Here is a 15,911-nt window from a genome sequence, read left to right on the forward strand (position 1 = left end):
TACTAAAAGAGATTAAATTATTTAATAGCTATTAAAGTTTAAAGTTTAGCGTCTCGAACCAAACACCGCTCAGTGCATTAACTGAACCCGTTTTAACTGATCCCCGCAGCGCCCCAACCGGCAACCGCCCCTCGCCGACTCCGACGGGCGGACGGGAAGCCTGCTGCCGAGTGCCGACCCAGTCCTCCCCTCCCTTTCCTTCTATAAATCCCGTTCCTCCACAGCAGGCTCTGCAGCGATCCAATCCAGCCTCGCCGCCTCACCCCAGCATTGCCTTCCATTCCCTTGCACCTCCACCTCGCCGGAATCCCGAATCCCCCTCAATCCCCGATGGGTTCGCAGGCCATCGAGGCGCACCGCGCGGGCGCGGAGGTGTACAGCGGCGCGGCGCTGTGCGCGGAGAAGTCGACGGAGCTGCTGGCGGAGGCGCACCTCCCGCTGGGTCTGCTGCCGCTGGCGGACATGGAGGAGGTGGGCTACAACCGCGCCACGGGCTTCGTGTGGCTGCGCCAGAAGAAGGCGCTCACGCACACGTTCCGCCAGATCGGCCGCCAGGTCTCGTACGCCGCCGAGGTCACCGCCTTCGTCGAGGACCGGAGGATGAAGCGCATGACCGGGGTCAAGACCAAGGAGCTCCTCATCTGGGTCACCCTCTCCGACATGTTCGTCCACAAGGACGACCAGTCCAACATCACCTTCAAGACGCCCACCGGCCTAGGCAGGACCTTCCCCGTCTCCGCCTTCGCCAAGGAAGGCGCCGCCGACGCGGCGGCCAAGCCCAAGGACGCCCCCGCCGCCGCCAACGGTAATAAGGAGGCCGTCACCGCCGGTAAGGCTGCTGCCAGCAAGTGAGGTGGCGGCAGCGTCAGAGAGCTTTTGGGCATTTTTCTCTCGCAACGAAACAGTTTCAGTCGACGGTATCAGCCGAACAGACCCTTCACTTGTGGTTGTACTCTCCTTGCTGTAGTAGCTGTAATTGCTAATACCTGTCCTGTCTCCTGAATAATGATGTTTGTACCCCCTGCTACCTTGCTTGAATTTACTGTGTTCTATGAATGGAAAACGAGTATCCACTATCCATCCTTGGAATTGTGTCACGGGGTGTTTTTTTAGTACTCATCAGCTAACCAGTTTCAAGATTGATCCTTTTTTAAATATTGAGCGAAAACAAAATCCAGTCAGTTCACCTTAATTGAGTTCTGTCGATTCACACGTTGCGGATATGTATAGCTGTCAGGTGGTTAATAGGATAACAAGAATTTGACACAGACGGCCAGCAATACAGACCAAGCAGGTGTAGCAGACATAAGTACATAACTGTAGGCCATGAGCTCCTTGCTTCACCAGCGATCAGCGAAGCATCAGTCCTGCAATTTAAGCTCACCAACCCTTGCAACACCACCGAAGTTGCTCGCTTGCGTGCTTTATTTATAGCACAGACGAAGGCCCCTCTGAAATGCGGAGTTGGATTTTTTTTTACTGTTTGAGTGTTTTCTGTACGTTTACTGTGAAAATAAGCTCGAAACTTCAGATGCCTGCAAGCTGAAACTGAAAGGAACCGCAAATAATGTTTCAGTGTGGGTAACTGTCAGCTGGTGTACTCCAATCAATGGAAAATATATGTTGCCCGTACTTTCTTTTCCTATCTGCAACTGCAATGCCGGTGTAACCCACAATTAGCGGCTCGACCAGAATCCAGAAGCAAGAAAAAATCTCAGAAACCACCAAAACTGGGTGCTTTCTACGTGCTCCTGCAGCTAACCTCACGCCTGTGGACTCTAGCAAGACCACGAGATCTCGAACGATGGCCAAGCGCTCGAAAACCAGCGACGTGGAAGCGCCCACGCCACAAGCATCCTGAGCCGCGGGCAAAGCAGAGGTATTTATCACCGCCGATCCCCAGCCGCACGGACGGAGATCGAGCGCCAGACCCCATCCCAATCCAGCACCAGTAGCAGCAGCGCAGGCAGGCAAAGCAAGATCATGGCGCGGTATGGCAGCCTGCTCGCCGTCGCCGCGGCGCTGCTCGTCGCCACCGCCGCGGCGGTGCCGCCGACGTGCGAGCGCATCGAGTGCCCGGCGTACGAGGTGGTGGACAGCGCCAACGGGTTCGAGATCCGGCGGTACACGGACGCCATGTGGATCACCACGGCGCCCATCGACGACATCTCCTTCGTCGCCGCCACGCGCATCGGCTTCCTCCAGTAAGCGACCTCTCGCCTCCGTCACATCACAGTAGCACTAAGCAGTGAGCACGCACGCTTGCGTTCCTTATTGGGCCACCTTCAAGTGGGCCAGAGCCCAAGCCCAGAGAGATCATATGGTCTCGTAGGCCGTAGCCGTGGCTGTCGCTGGTCTAATCACTGGCTAAAAATTAATGAGGGCCTTTGCTCAAAATCAAAAATAAAATAAAATAATGAGGGTACGTTTGATACCAGGGCTAATCATATAACCAGCTAATAAATAGGTAAAATTATTTGCTTAAAAAAATAGACAAAACTAGTTCCTAGTGAGGCTAATAGATGAATTATTTTTTAGTCAAGTCTTTAACTAGATATTAGCCAACTAGCTAATCAACTATAGCTGGCTAATTTTTAGTACAGCTAGTAATTAGGGCCTGTTTAAATGTCGAAATTTTTGGTAAAATGACACTGTAGCAGTTTCGTTGTTATTTGGCAATTAGTGTCAAATCATAGTCTAATTAGGCTTAAAAGATTCGTCTCGTGGATTTCGTCTAAACTGTGTAATTAGTTTTATTTTTTATTTATATTTAATACTTCATACATGCGTCCAAAGATTTGATGTGACGAAAAATCTTGAAAAAATTAGCATTTTGAGAAGGAACTGGGCCTTAGCCATATGTGCATCAAAGCCCTCACGCTGCGTGTGTGCGTGCAGACTGTTCAACTACATCCAGGGCAAAAACGCGTACAACGAGACGATCGAGATGACGGCGCCGGTGCTAACGCGGGTGTCGCCCAGTGACGGGCCCTTCTGCGCCTCTTCCTTCGCCATCAGCTTCTATGTGCCGGCCAAGAACCAGGCGGACCCGCCGCCGGCTGAGGGCCTGCGAGTGGAGCGCTGGGCCGGGGCAAGGTACGCGGCCGTGCGCCGCTTCGGGGGATTCGTGGCGGACGCCGACGTCGGGGAGCAGGCGGCGCGGCTCGACGGCAGCCTCCAGGGCACCAGATGGGCCGCCGCCGTCAACGACGCGCGTAGGGCCGACCCGGCCTCGCCTTACACCGTCGCGCAGTACAACTCGCCCTTCGAGTTCAGCGGCAGGGTCAACGAGATTTGGATGCTGTTCGACGACGCCGCTGCCGCCGCCACCAGTATGTGATGCGATTTCAAACGTGCTTTAAGGCACTGAACGAGGCGTTTAGGAAAGGACGTGCATGATGCACCTATGCTAGCATTAAGTATTTCGTGCTCTTCTGCGCTAGCTACGTTTACTTTTGGATAACAATGTGCCTCTTGTGAGCAATAATGATAAAACTAATTCTGCTTGTAATCACATTTTATGGCACGGCTATATATAAATGCAATTTTGGAAGTTTGGGACCAAGATAACACTGTTTTGTAAGCTTTATTGTACCAAACATGTCATATTACGTCATCGCTAGTCGGCATGCCACATTGGCGAACGGAGCGGGTCGAAACTCGTAGTGGAGCCTGGGACATTTTTAGAAATCCAAAAATCAAGAAAAATAAAAGTTTTTTTTCTTTTCTCGAATACGCAGAGTGTGTATATCATTGTATTAAAAGAAAGAGTTTATAATACAAGAGTTGCACTCCCGGCCGTTAGTTTTTTTGCGGACGCTACATTATGAAAAAAAAACAACCGTAATCCATGTCTATCCTGACAACGACCTAGCCCTGCGCCAGCGCACGTAGCCCGCATGCTCCGGCCTGGATAGAGATATAGTGGTTCAAATTTAAAGATTGAATTTGCTCTAAGCAGTTGAGAAACAGGGGGGCGTCCGCAACAGCCGAGCCGGGGGGAGGCTGCATGCATACGACGCAAAATGAGTACTGGGAAAGCCGAAAGCTACTACGGTCACTGGCACTGCCTCAGTCTGCAACCAACTCCTAGTATCACTCGCGCTCAGAGTCTCAGTGCCCGGTCCTCTCGCGCCCTGATCAGGAGGAGTGGACGAGCGGAGCCAAGCCAAGGCCAACCAACCGCCGCGCCGCACTGCGCGTCCAGAACCGCCGCGTCCCCGCGGCCCCGCCGTGGCATGGGGTGCTGCAGTCCAAGCTGCTGTGCCTGTCCCTGCTCTACCTCCTCACCACGCTCCCGCCCGCGCTCTACGTCTCCTTCACCGACCCCGGCCGCCGCGGCTGCCTCCGCCTCCTGCCCTTCCCCTCCCCGCCCAAGCCGCTCTTCCGGTACCCGCCCGGCTACGGCGAGCACAGGCATGCCCTGCCCACCCCCCGCGCGCTCTGCTCCAACCCCGTCGCCTTCGCAGGTCTCCGACTGTCCTTCTCGTCCGGCAAGTGATGTTGCACGGCACCGCACTGCACGCACCCGTGGCCGTTCGTTCTCTCGTTGCGTGCGTGGCCGTTTTCGTGTTTCGTCGCATCGGGCCGGGCGTGGCCGTTGATGATGACCCGTAACGATCGGAGTCGTCCGCATCGCCTTCGACAAGTCTGCCTGATCGCCGTGGCTGTTCGTTTCATTTTGGATAGATTTAATTTACAGCTACTGTATACTCCATCCGTTTCAAATCTTAGTTCGTTTTTACTTTACCAGATACATAGTTTAGTGGTATATCTACGTGTATAACAACATAAGAAAAAAAGTCAACGAATTACAATTTGCAGCGGATGAAGTTTGGTTTGGCGTTTTCTCATTTGGCTTGGTGTTTGTGGAACAAAAATCTCGGATCATGTCAGTTGCCATGCATACGGTCTTTGGTAGTTGTAGTGATCCTCAGGTGTTCTTTTTTCCCCCTTAAAAAAGATCGTTTACACTCACTGCTTCAGCAGACTACAAGACTGCCTTGGAAGAGATCCATGGCCTCTGCCGCAACACCTCGGCGTCCCCTGCATTGCGGTACCAGAGCGGCGGGAGGGGCACGTTTGCGGGCAACTTCTCCACCGACGAACGGAGATCCTTCTTCAGCCACACCGACGACCAAGTGGCGATTCCCTGTGGGTTCTTCCGGGAATTTCCCGTCCCAGAACATGGTGAGCTCCTTGATCTTGTTAATCGCATTCACACGTATGAAGAACTCGAGATTTCGCCGCGATCGTGCTCGTAATCGCGCGTCATTATATTTCGCCTTCGGATGCAAGCCAAATGATATGCAAGTACCTTTTGCTGTCGCGGAGCAATCATAAAGAACACCACTGAATATTTATCGTTGACGGCTTTCAGACAGATTGGACATGGAGAAGTGCAGGGGCGTGGTGGTGGCGTCGGCGATCATGAACGACCACGACAAGGTCCGGCAGCCCAGGGGGCTGGGTTCCGAGACGCTACGCACGGCGTGCTTCTTCCTGTTCATTGACGACGCCACCCGCAGGGTCCTGGCGAGGCAGGGCGTCCTTCCTGCTCGCGACGCCCGCGGCGGCGGCGGCGAACTCACCACCGTCGGCGCGTGGCGCGTGGTGACGCTGGGCCGTCGCGCCGGCGGCGGGTGCCTCCCCTACGAGGACCCGGCGATGAACGGCGTGGTCGCCAAGCACCTGCTGCACCGGCTGTTCCCGAACGCCAGATTCAGCGTGTGGGTGGACGCCAAGGTGCAGCTCACGGTGGACCCGGCGCTCCTGGTGCACGCGCTCCTGGTCCGCGTGGGCGTGGACGTGGCGGTGTCCAGGCACCCCTTCAACCGGCACACCATGGAGGAGGCCATCGCGACGGCGCGGTGGCGCAAGTGCGGCGACGTGGACGCCGTCAGGTCGCAGATGGAGACCTACTGCGCCAACGGCCTGCAGCCATGGTCCCCCAGCAAGCTTCCATATCCGTCGGGTAAGAAATGCAGACGCCGGACGGAGACACGACGAGTCCACGGCAGCATTGATTCTGATATCTTCTTGTTCGACGGAACGAACAAGATTTATGACACATGCTGCCATGTTCTGTTCTGATGCAACAAGAACAACACATCCGTCCAAAATTTCAGAATCTTGAATCATGATCACTGTACGTGTTGTCTTGCCATGCTGCAGATGTGCCGGACACGGCGGTGATCATCCGGAGGCACGGCGTGGCCAGCGAACTCTTCTCCTGCCTGCTGTTCAACGAGCTGGAGGCGTTCAGCCCGCGGGACCAGCTCGCGTTCACCTACGTCAGGGACCAGATGAGCCCCAAGGTGAGCATCAACATGTTCGAGGTCGAGGTGTTCGAGCAGATCGCCGTCGAGTACCGGCACAACCTCAAGCCTGGCGGCTTCGGCGGCGGCGGCCGAGGGAAGCAGCAGGGCGGCACCAGGATGGCATCCTCGAGAGACATCGCCGGGAGCAGCTGAGAGAGGTATCTTCTCAAGATGTGGGGGGAGTCTGCTGACTAAGGCCTTTGCAAAATGCAGGCCCATTCTTTTTTTTTATCTTTTTATTTAAATTTTGTTTGCACGGGTGTGTGTACATATGCTGGCATACTGCAGGGTAATAATTGACAAACTAGAACATTTTTGTAAATAAAATATACAATGTAAAAAAAAGAATTAGAAAATTTAGTGACAGGCATTGGAATTGAAACGACTTGACAATCAGAAGACACACAGATTCATCAGTCATCCCTGGATCAGTCAGCACTCGACAGAAATCTTCAGCGTCAGGCAAACTGCACTGCAACCACGGTGTTATATCAGCTATCAGGCGGTGGAATCTGCTGACCCCTTGGCCAGCTCGCTCTTGTTCTTGAATTCCTTCCAGCAGGCGTCCATGGCGGTCTTGGTCATCTTCTCGATGTCGTCGGTGGTGGTGGTGTCAGGGGACAGCATGGCTTCCACTGCTATCATCATGTTGACCACAGGCTGAAGAAAACATGTAGCGTATTCAGATTCAGACCAAAGAAGTTCAGAAACCCTCAAACCCAAGACGTGTAGAAACATTACCAAGTGAAGGTAAGGCCTCGAGTCACGCTGGTAGCGACCTGTGAGCTGCTGGCAAACTTCTTTCGCCCTCTGCCAGTCTCTTTGCGACGCATGTCGAAAATAGGGCTCTAGCTCAAATCACCAATGGAGGAAGCATGATGAAAATGTGGCAGGTCACCTGATTGATTAGAACGTCGGTGAGCAGCAATCCGAGGTCAAGCTTCCTTTCCGAGTCGCGGGTAGCCGAGAACTCCTGCAGCAGGCTCGTCAGCTTCCCCCTGTCGGTGATATGCTGCGCACGAAATCCACAGCGTTAGCATCAGCCGGTGGCTGTGAAACCGATCACTGGCCTGCACTACACGCGAGTAGAAAAAAGGGGCACACCTCTTTGGTGACTTGCTCAAAGACGAGGTCCATGAGCGTGGCGCGGTCCCTGGGCGAGTCCTCGCGCCGGAACAGCGAGTCGGACAGCGCGTCCACGCTTGTCTTCATGGTCGCCGCGCCGCGCTGCTCCGCGGAGGCGCGGAGCGCAGCGTCGGTGACGCCGTTGAGGGCGCACACCATAGCCGGCTGCGTGACGGGGGCAGCGCCAGTGCTCCCGCCGCGCGCCGTCCACGAGACGCCGCCCAGCGCGAGCGCCAGCGCCACGCCGGCGCCCACCCTCAACGCGGCGTTGGGCAGCGCCGGCGGGCCTCGTCCCTTCGCCGGGACCACCTGCTGGTGGGGATCGCCTGGCTCCCCCGCCGCCGCCCCCTGGTGGTGGCGGTGGGCGCGCACGGCGCCACCAGCCCTGTGCGCGCCGCGGTGCCGCACGGATAGCGGGGCGGCATTTGCTGCGGTCACCGTGGCGTGCGGCGTGCACAGAGACGGTTCCATGCGCTAGCTGGATTGTTCAGCTCTGTCTGCAGTCAGATGGTGGGCAATCTTCTCTTCTCCGTTTCCTTTCCATCTTTTGCTTTTATGCATGGCATCATCTTGTGCGCCATGCATGCCCCGGCAGCCCGCAGCCATGGTGCTTTGCGTCCTCTGCCACCGCAAGCAAGGCATCTAGTGCGCTCTGCCTTTAGCTAATCAACTGAGCTGAACTAGGCCCTAAGCCGGAGTTCTTTTGTGGCCAACACATGTCCACTAGATTATGGAAGCGTAATTCTCATTTTTGTTTCTCATCACTGCACTGATCACGGACTGAAACTGAAATCATATGGATGTTCTCCATTTCATCCCCAGACCTATGATTTTTCGTCCCCATTTTTTCTGATTGAAAAATGATAGGAAATGCCAGGAGCCAACTAAGGCAGGGCCTGGTACAAGTGACAAGTCGCTTGCGCTACTGGAAGTGGTTTCATCCCACCCCTATTTCCCCTTCCCGTTTCTTTTTTCTTTCTTTCTTTCTTTATTTATTTAGAGGTTATTTGGATCCATTAACGCTAAAATGGTATACAGACAAAGATTAATCATATTATATGTTTAAATTTGACTAGATGACAAGCAAAGGTGATAAAGAAAGAAGAGACATGAACATGTGCCAATCTGTGGTCTCATTTGTTTGAAAGCCTACCTACGTGATATTGAGATATTGTATTCATTTTGCCAAGCAATCCATGAAGACGTGTCAAGCTATATGAAGAAATCAAGTGGCATGATGAAAATGATATGGAATTGGTTTCATTGAAAAATGTTGAAGAAGATTAAAAGGAAATATCAATAGACATCCTTGTCTATCAATGAACAGATGAAAACAAATAAAATGAATACCGAAGATTACACAATTCTTAGAAATCAATGATTCAGATTTCAAATGAGATGAAGTAGAATGTGATGCATATTTATGGTCATTGACGATTCGCGTGAATTGGTTTTTGGCAAATTGGAATCTCAAAACATGTGTACCTGTTGTTGATGTAAAGTAAAACTTGACCCGGGAATGGCCAGATAGGGCGAATCGTTAAGCAAGGATTTGATTTCCAGGGACTAAGTAAAGGTGAAGAGCGAGAGACAGCTTGGTACCAAGAACCAAAACTGGGGTGAAGGACTAAAATACTTGGATTAACACCAAGGAACTAATTAAGACATGAGGAGTCATGCAATGTGAAGTATCCAATCATTGTTGAGTATGCCACGCCATTAACATGGATGCAATCTGATTGAATGATAGGTCAAAAAGTGATCAAGCTAAACCCATGAGTGAAGATAAGAGAGTTCATAAATGAACCGAAGAACCATGTCTCTCTTTATGACTGCTTTGTGACAATCTTAATAGGTTATTTGGTCATAATGCCATATACTCAACATATGTTGTTCCTGTGTGTTGATAATGTTACTGATGTAGTTTTTTTTCTCGAGTATGGACAACCCGCGGGTACTTGCTACCTGCATGGAGATGAGTGTGCGTGAGAATTAGTACCCTATCGGGTACGGGCACCTGTAGGCAATACGAAACAAGTTTATACCCCATTGCCTCCTACGGCGCCTGACCTCCGAAGCTACCGCAGAGTTGATTTATGATTATTGTACATTGGGATAGGTGATGATCTCTCGTCTAAGGAACGACTCAAATTTAAACTCGACACACTGCGCATTAGTCCAAATAAATGAAATCCATTTTGAGTGAATACAGCCACCGGACAACATCATTGTGGCTCCATTATCACTGCTACGATACTCTAGGAAGTCCTCAGTTGAACGAATGAGTAACAGAAAGAAAGAAGGAAACAAACCGCATAGAACCTAGACGATAAGGGGGAAGAAAGTCATGGCGCTATGTGTATAAAACAGTCGATGTCACCTACCATGGTGGCAAAATACGTTGTATGGTACACATGTGACCACACACAAGCGCGCGTTCAACAAGTTTTTCCCTCTATTAACTTGTTGGACCAAAATAATACACCCATATGAGTTGTTGTATGTTGGGTGCTATTTACTCCTTTGTCTTCTGAGCACTTTGAATATGATTAATAGTCTGCAGGGATTAGTGCCCATGCTAATCGAATAATCGATCCTCTCCTCACTCTTTAGTCTGCCAAAGTTTCCTTGATCCGATATCTGTCGCATCGACATGGTTGTCATTCAAAAGAGCCGTTTAATAATTGGGAAAAAAAATACTTCGGTGGACTTCTCTATCTACGCATGATCTTATCTCTTTCTGCGCATGATCTTTTCAAAAGTTACGTTTAGGTACATCCTGCAACAACCTGTGATGATATACGTACAAAGCTTCTAATCTAATGACAAAGAAACTACGTACCCTTGAATGAGATGCGCAGAAAACGTGCTTCTGGAACACGCGACACCAAGGTTGCTGCTGCCTGCTGGTGGTTAACTCAGCGCCTCACTCTGATGCGTTAATTAGCTTAGCTTCTAGATGCATGGATTATTCTTACAGCTAAACTTGTGAAGTTATTAGTACTTACTGTATTACAGAACAAAGGTGCAATGTACTACTTTGACTTAACTGACAGCAATGCAAGGAGAGGAGATGGTTGAGTTTCGTCTGCGTCTACCTCGTCAGGTCGCCGTCGCCGACGACCGGTTCTCTGACTTTCTGCCAAGACAAGCCGGGGCGAAGCGCGCGCGGTCCACAAGAGCGCGAATGCGTGATGGTCATGGGCCTAGCGCGCCGGCCGAGATGCTAGTAGCGTGATGGGCATGGGCCCAGCTGATTGACGCCGGAGAAAAGAGACTTATAAGAAAACCTAGTCCACATTCATTTCTAAAACAACAGTTATTTTTAGGACGAATGAACTAGACGTGAAGTCATTCACAAAAAAATGTCGCAGTGATCTACTGGAAAGTCTGGGATCGATGCGTCCTACAGACCTTTCATGCTGTTTCGTCAAGTTCGTGTCACAAATGCAGACCACACGTCTCGGGTATGCTCCGAGGGCAAGCAACTCTCTATTTGTTTAAAACTCTAGAGAGGATTTTTTTTTGAAAAAAAAGTCTTTCCTTTTACTCCCTCCATCCCATAATAAGTGCATTTGTAGAATTCAAAATTCGTTCCAAAATAAGTGTGCATCTCTAGCTATGGGACCACCTAACTCTAGTTGTCTTTTTTTTCACTTTCTCTATTTCTGAATTGCAATAATTACATCCTAGAGCAACTTTTTATACGTGTATATATGTGTAATTTCTTATTAACATGATCTCTTCACTAAGACTCTAGAAGTATACTTATTTTGAAACGGAGAGAGTACGTGTTAGTGCGCCAGATCCCTGTATCCAAGACCGCCCATTTTCCTTCTTAGTTCTGACTACTCAGTGGATCCCCCGATAACCAATACATCATTTCACTTTGTTATCACGCCCAAAAGAAACGGCGACGTATCATGGTATTCCACCCTAGATTCTTTTATATCTTGATTTGCTTAAATAGACTACCAAGATTTTAGGCTAGGGTGTGGTCCAGTCTAAATATGGAAATTAGCCTTTTAACAATTTGTAAATGTAATATTTCAACTTGCAGGGCTGCACTAGAATCCTAAAATTGCAGGAGCGATGTGATTCACGCAATCGCGATTAACCACCACACAAAATGAATAGTTATAAGAACCGTGATGCCTAAGGGAGAGACGTGAATTAGACAACTTAAAATCTAATTCTAACTTGGCCTCTAAATTCAATGCAGATTGTAGCCGACCATTGTACAAGAGCCATAGAAATATTAATTCTGATTTTAGGGGTAATAATTTAGGCTTGATTATATACACATTGCTGAGAATTTTATTTGACCAAACATACCAAGCCACTGTTCTAATATCCAAAGACAACATTAAGGTGTTTCTATGATCAGCTAGAATTAGTGTTCCTGCTAAACAGGACCGAAGACTTTTCTTTGTTGATCGTTGATGACCCAAGCGTATCTGATACAAATCCAGAACACTTTACAGAGATTGTTTACTCGTTTCATTTGCTTCCACGAGTAACAACAAATAAATCATCTTCAAACAAAAGATGGTCTATGTTTGTGGCTCACGGGCGTACTTTGAACCCATTACATCATTGATTAGCCCTTAATTCACCGTTCACTTTATAATAAGCCGGTATGCTTCTGCCGTGACACTCACACACTTGATGACAGTCTGTACCCGTCTTCTGTCAGAAAAGGACCTATTTATTTTCAGCATCATGGCTACTTTTAAAATTCGATTCCGCATGATCATTTTCGGCAAATCCATCCCCGAGGGCAAGCAGCTGCAGCTCCGACGGAGTGACCGTGTTGCCGGTATCGGCGCGTGTGAACAGGCCAAAGGATACGCAGCCTGGGCCTATTGCCTCGTAAACGATCGTAAATTTTCAGTCGAAACAATATTTTTCTTTTACATCAAACCAGCCAGCAGTACTTCTTCACGATCCGACAACAAACCATCTCAGCCAAACGAACACGCTGACGGAGCACGCGCCGGGCAGTGCAACGGCACGGCGCGCGTGATGTGATGGATGGCGCGTGATCCGCGGAGGCCGGACGCCACTTGCGACGGCCCCGACCCCGATGGGCGAGTTTTGGAGGCTTCCTCCCCGCTGTCCCGCTCGCCCGTGTTGGCGTCCTCCCGCGGCCCCGCACTGCATGTGGCTCCAAGCGCTACGGAGCTCGATCGACTTGCCGGCGTGCACCACCTCCACCTCCAAGCGAATCTGTTGACCAACGAGCTGAGCGATCATGATCGCCGGCCAACCGTGTCCTTGTTTTGTGTCGCGGCACCGCACCCATATGCCCCATATGGATGGCCATATCAACAGACGAGTCAGCGCATGCAATGCCTCTCTCTCTCTCTCTCTCTCTCTCTCTCTCTCTCTCTCTCTCTCTCTCTCTCATTGCAATTTGCAATGCAATCATTCAAAGAAGCAGGTGTACGTCCTCTCAAAAGAGAGAGAGAGGACAACCAGGTGTATGTATGTCTGTCAGTGTATGGAGACACTTAGTCTGACCAATGCCTTTGCAATCGGGCCAACCGGTGCGCACATCCGGTACCTATCCAGCCATCCAGGAACTCGAAGAAAAACAGGACACATCGATCAGTTCGGCTCAGATATGGGGCTGGGCCAAGAACGTGCTTATGCCCTACTCCAGCTGACGCTGCAGCCTGCAGCTGCTGTTCTCGGTTCATTTTCCAAATTTGCCTTTGCAGTCCATCACTTCATAGCAGTGCAAAGATTTTGGTGACACGTAGTACGTCATGTGTTGCAGGAAAACGCAACGCGTCCAATCACAACCAACAAGAAGCCGCCGCCGGTTTTCCTGAAATGCTGGGCGATCGGCGTCGCGCTGCAGTTCTGAGACAGGACCTGCAACCAAATCGGCGTTTGAATTGGTAGCTGCGTGCCTGTGCCTCCCTCCTGCGTCTTGCAGCGCAAAACTCCAAGCCAAGACGGTCCCGCCCGGCGAGACAGCGACCGAGAGACCGAGCGACCCATCCGCACTCCCATATCTATACGGGTGCCACCTCGCCAGTCGCCATACCGCACACAGTCCCGAGCCCAGCTACTCCACCTCCACACCAAGCGGGAGCGCGCCAGTGGCGTGAGTGCGGCCATGGCGCCCGCGGAGATGTCCGCGCCGGCTGAGTACGACGAGGGCGCAGGCAAGGCCGCGGCGACGGTACCAGCGAGGAGCTACTGGCGATGGCACAGGGACGACTTCTTCCCGGAGCCGTCGTTCGCGAGCTGGGGCGCGTACCGTCGGGCGCTGGGCGAGACCCCCGCCCGCCTCCGGGACCGCCTCGCGGGGCGGTCCACCGACGCCGCGGAGCTGGGCGCGCTGCGCCGCCGGAGCGAGCACGAGATGCGGCGGTGCCTCACGTGGTGGGACCTCACCTGGTTCGGCTTCGGCTCCGTCATCGGCGCCGGCATCTTCGTTCTCACGGGGCAGGAGGCGCACGACCACGCGGGCCCCGCCATCGTGCTCTCCTACGTCGCCTCGGGCCTCTCCGCCATGCTCTCCGTCTTCTGCTACACCGAGTTCGCCGTCGAGATCCCCGTGGCCGGCGGCTCCTTCGCCTACCTCCGCGTCGAGCTCGGCGACGCCGCGGCGTTCATCGCCGCCGCCAACCTCATCCTCGAGAGCGTCATCGGCACGGCGGCCGTGGCGCGGTCCTGGACGTCCTACCTCGCGTCGCTCATCAACAAGCCCGCCAGCGCGCTGCGGATCCACGCGCCGGGGCTCGCCGAGGGGTACGACGAGCTGGACCCCATCGCGGTGGTCGTCATCGCCGTCACCGCCACGCTGGCCATGCTCACCGCCAAGGGCACCTCCCGCGTGAACTGGGTCGCGTCCGCCGTGCACGTGGTCGTCATCGCGTTCGTCATCGTGGCCGGGTTCATCCACGCCAACCCGGCCAACCTCCGGCCCTTCATGCCGCACGGCGTGCCGGGCGTGTTCCGGGCGGCGGCGATCGTCTACTTCGCGTACGGCGGCTTCGACAACATCGCGACCATGGCGGAGGAGACCAAGAACCCGTCGCGGGACATCCCGCTGGGCCTGCTGGGCTCCATGTCCGTCATCACGGCCATCTACTGCATCATGGCGCTGGTGCTGAGCATGATGCAGCCGTACACGGCCATCGACCGCAGCGCCGCCTACTCGGTGGCGTTCGCCAGCGTGGGGATGCACTGGGCGCAGTACGTGGTGGCGCTGGGCGCGCTCAAGGGGATGACCACAGTGCTGCTGGTGGGCGCGCTGGGGCAGGGGCGCTACACCACCCACATCGCGCGGAGCCATATCATCCCGCCCGTGTTCGCGCTGGTGCACCCGAGGACCGGCACCCCCGTGCACGCCACCGCGCTCATCGCCGTCTGCGGCGCCTGCATCGCCCTCTTCTCCAGCCTCGACGTCCTCTCCAGCCTGCTCTCCGTCAGCACGCTCTTCATCTTCATGATGATGGCCACGGCGCTGCTCGTCCGGCGGTACTACGTGCGGGGCGTGACGACCCGGACGCACGCGCTGCGGTTCACGGCGCTGCTGCTGCTCATCATCGCGTCGTCCATCGGCATCGCCGCGTACTGGGGCACGTCGCCGGAGAGGTGGCAGGGCTACGTGGTGCTGGTGCCGGCGTGGGCGGCCGGCACGCTGGGCATCCAACTGCTGGTGCCCGCGGCGCGGGCGCCCAAGGTGTGGGGCGTGCCGCTCGTGCCGTGGCTGCCCTCGCTGTCCATCGCCACCAACCTCTTCCTCATGGGCTCGCTCGGCAAGGACGCCTTCATCCGCTTCGGCGCCTGCACCGCCGTCATGCTCGTCTACTATGTCCTCGTCGGCCTCCACGCCACCTATGACGTCGCACACGGCGCTTGCGGCGGGGAGGACGACGACGGGGAAGCGGCCGCCGATGAAGAGAAGAAGGTTGTTGCCGCGGCCGACGTGGAGAAGGCTGATGCGGCAGGCGGCGCCCTTTGATTACTCGATCAGGCGGCTGAACACTTGCTGTTTGAACAAGATGCGTTTCGTCGTTTGTACTACCACCAACCATACGATGAGCCGGAGTCTTTACCGCTAGGATTGCAAACGTGCATGCACAATTACGCCTGTGAGTATGTGACACGTACCAACTTCACGAGTGTCCTCAATATCTCTGATCACAGAATGCAGACCTTCTTATTATCCTCAGTGAAATTCAATCTTTGCATTCGTAGAATCATAGGGCTAGTGTGTCTACCGTGTTCTTGCACGCAGGAGCGAAAGCCAGGATTTAGATATACTAGTAGAGGACTAGATCACAGAGTGTCAATAAAAACTATTCAGTGCCATCACCAAATCCTAAGACTGGCTTAAAAAAATTATCAACTTTAATATTGGCTTAAAGAACTATAATAAATCATCTTTAACCTCTTCAGCTTAGAAAAATGCTAAACGTTTAAATTGAAGATAAAAATGGGCAC

General features: G+C 52.9%; 4 protein-coding genes and 1 pseudogene across 5 annotated transcripts; 4 read left to right on the top strand and 1 right to left on the bottom strand.

The window, feature by feature from the left end:
* Positions 1–147: 147 nt before the first annotated feature.
* LOC136449414 (uncharacterized) lies at positions 148–1,078 on the top strand. The gene has a single exon (XM_066449440.1). The coding sequence runs from the start codon at positions 331–333 to the stop codon at positions 850–852; it is 522 nt and encodes a 173-aa protein (XP_066305537.1). The 5' UTR covers positions 148–330; the 3' UTR covers positions 853–1,078.
* An 817-nt stretch (positions 1,079–1,895) lies between these two features.
* LOC136449413 (uncharacterized) lies at positions 1,896–3,553 on the top strand. Its single transcript, XM_066449439.1, has 2 exons — positions 1,896–2,204; positions 2,899–3,553. Exons 1-2 carry the CDS (start codon positions 1,984–1,986, stop codon positions 3,338–3,340), a joined length of 663 nt encoding a protein of 220 aa, XP_066305536.1. The 5' UTR covers positions 1,896–1,983; the 3' UTR covers positions 3,341–3,553.
* LOC136454171 (alkaline ceramidase TOD1-like) lies at positions 3,487–6,717 on the top strand (annotated as a pseudogene).
* Positions 6,718–6,807: 90 nt separating this feature from the next.
* Positions 6,808–8,193, bottom strand: LOC136449412 (uncharacterized). Of its 2 annotated transcripts, none has more exons than XM_066449437.1 (4): positions 7,425–8,193; positions 7,219–7,332; positions 7,062–7,130; positions 6,808–6,980 (listed from the first exon to the last, which is right to left on the bottom strand). In XM_066449437.1, exons 1-4 carry the CDS (start codon positions 7,914–7,916, stop codon positions 6,819–6,821), a joined length of 837 nt encoding a protein of 278 aa, XP_066305534.1. In that variant the 5' UTR covers positions 7,917–8,193; the 3' UTR covers positions 6,808–6,818. The 2 variants fall into 2 exon arrangements, with proteins under 2 accessions (XP_066305534.1, XP_066305535.1); XM_066449438.1 differs by having other exon boundaries at positions 7,062–7,166.
* Positions 8,194–13,489: 5,296 nt separating this feature from the next.
* LOC136449415 (cationic amino acid transporter 5-like) lies at positions 13,490–15,633 on the top strand. Its single transcript, XM_066449441.1, has one exon. It carries the CDS (start codon positions 13,573–13,575, stop codon positions 15,427–15,429), a length of 1,857 nt encoding a protein of 618 aa, XP_066305538.1. The 5' UTR covers positions 13,490–13,572; the 3' UTR covers positions 15,430–15,633.
* Positions 15,634–15,911: the final 278 nt, after the last annotated feature.

This window comes from Miscanthus floridulus, chromosome 5 (assembly GCF_019320115.1).
Source record: "Miscanthus floridulus cultivar M001 chromosome 5, ASM1932011v1, whole genome shotgun sequence".
Taxonomy (NCBI): Eukaryota; Viridiplantae; Streptophyta; class Magnoliopsida; order Poales; family Poaceae; genus Miscanthus; species Miscanthus floridulus.

What these genes read in the sequence shown, in the direction of transcription:
- LOC136449413 (XM_066449439.1), top strand. Translation starts at nt 1,984, where the DNA reads ATGGCGCGGTATGGCAGCCTGCTCGCCGTCGCCGCGGCGCTGCTCGTC. An exon ending in ACGCGCATCGGCTTCCTCCA is followed by an intron (nt 2,205 to 2,898) that starts GTAAGCGACCTC and finishes GTGTGCGTGCAG; the next exon opens with ACTGTTCAACTACATCCAGG.
- LOC136449412 (XM_066449438.1), bottom strand. Translation starts at nt 7,916, where the DNA reads ATGGAACCGTCTCTGTGCACGCCGCACGCCACGGTGACCGCAGCAAAT. An exon ending in TTGAGCAAGTCACCAAAGAG is followed by an intron (nt 7,333 to 7,424) that starts GTGTGCCCCTTT and finishes TTTCGTGCGCAG; the next exon opens with CATATCACCGACAGGGGGAA. An exon ending in CCGACGTTCTAATCAATCAG is followed by an intron (nt 7,167 to 7,218) that starts GTGACCTGCCAC and finishes TTTGAGCTAGAG; the next exon opens with CCCTATTTTCGACATGCGTC.
- LOC136449415 (XM_066449441.1), top strand. Translation starts at nt 13,573, where the DNA reads ATGGCGCCCGCGGAGATGTCCGCGCCGGCTGAGTACGACGAGGGCGCA.
- LOC136449414 (XM_066449440.1), top strand. Translation starts at nt 331, where the DNA reads ATGGGTTCGCAGGCCATCGAGGCGCACCGCGCGGGCGCGGAGGTGTAC.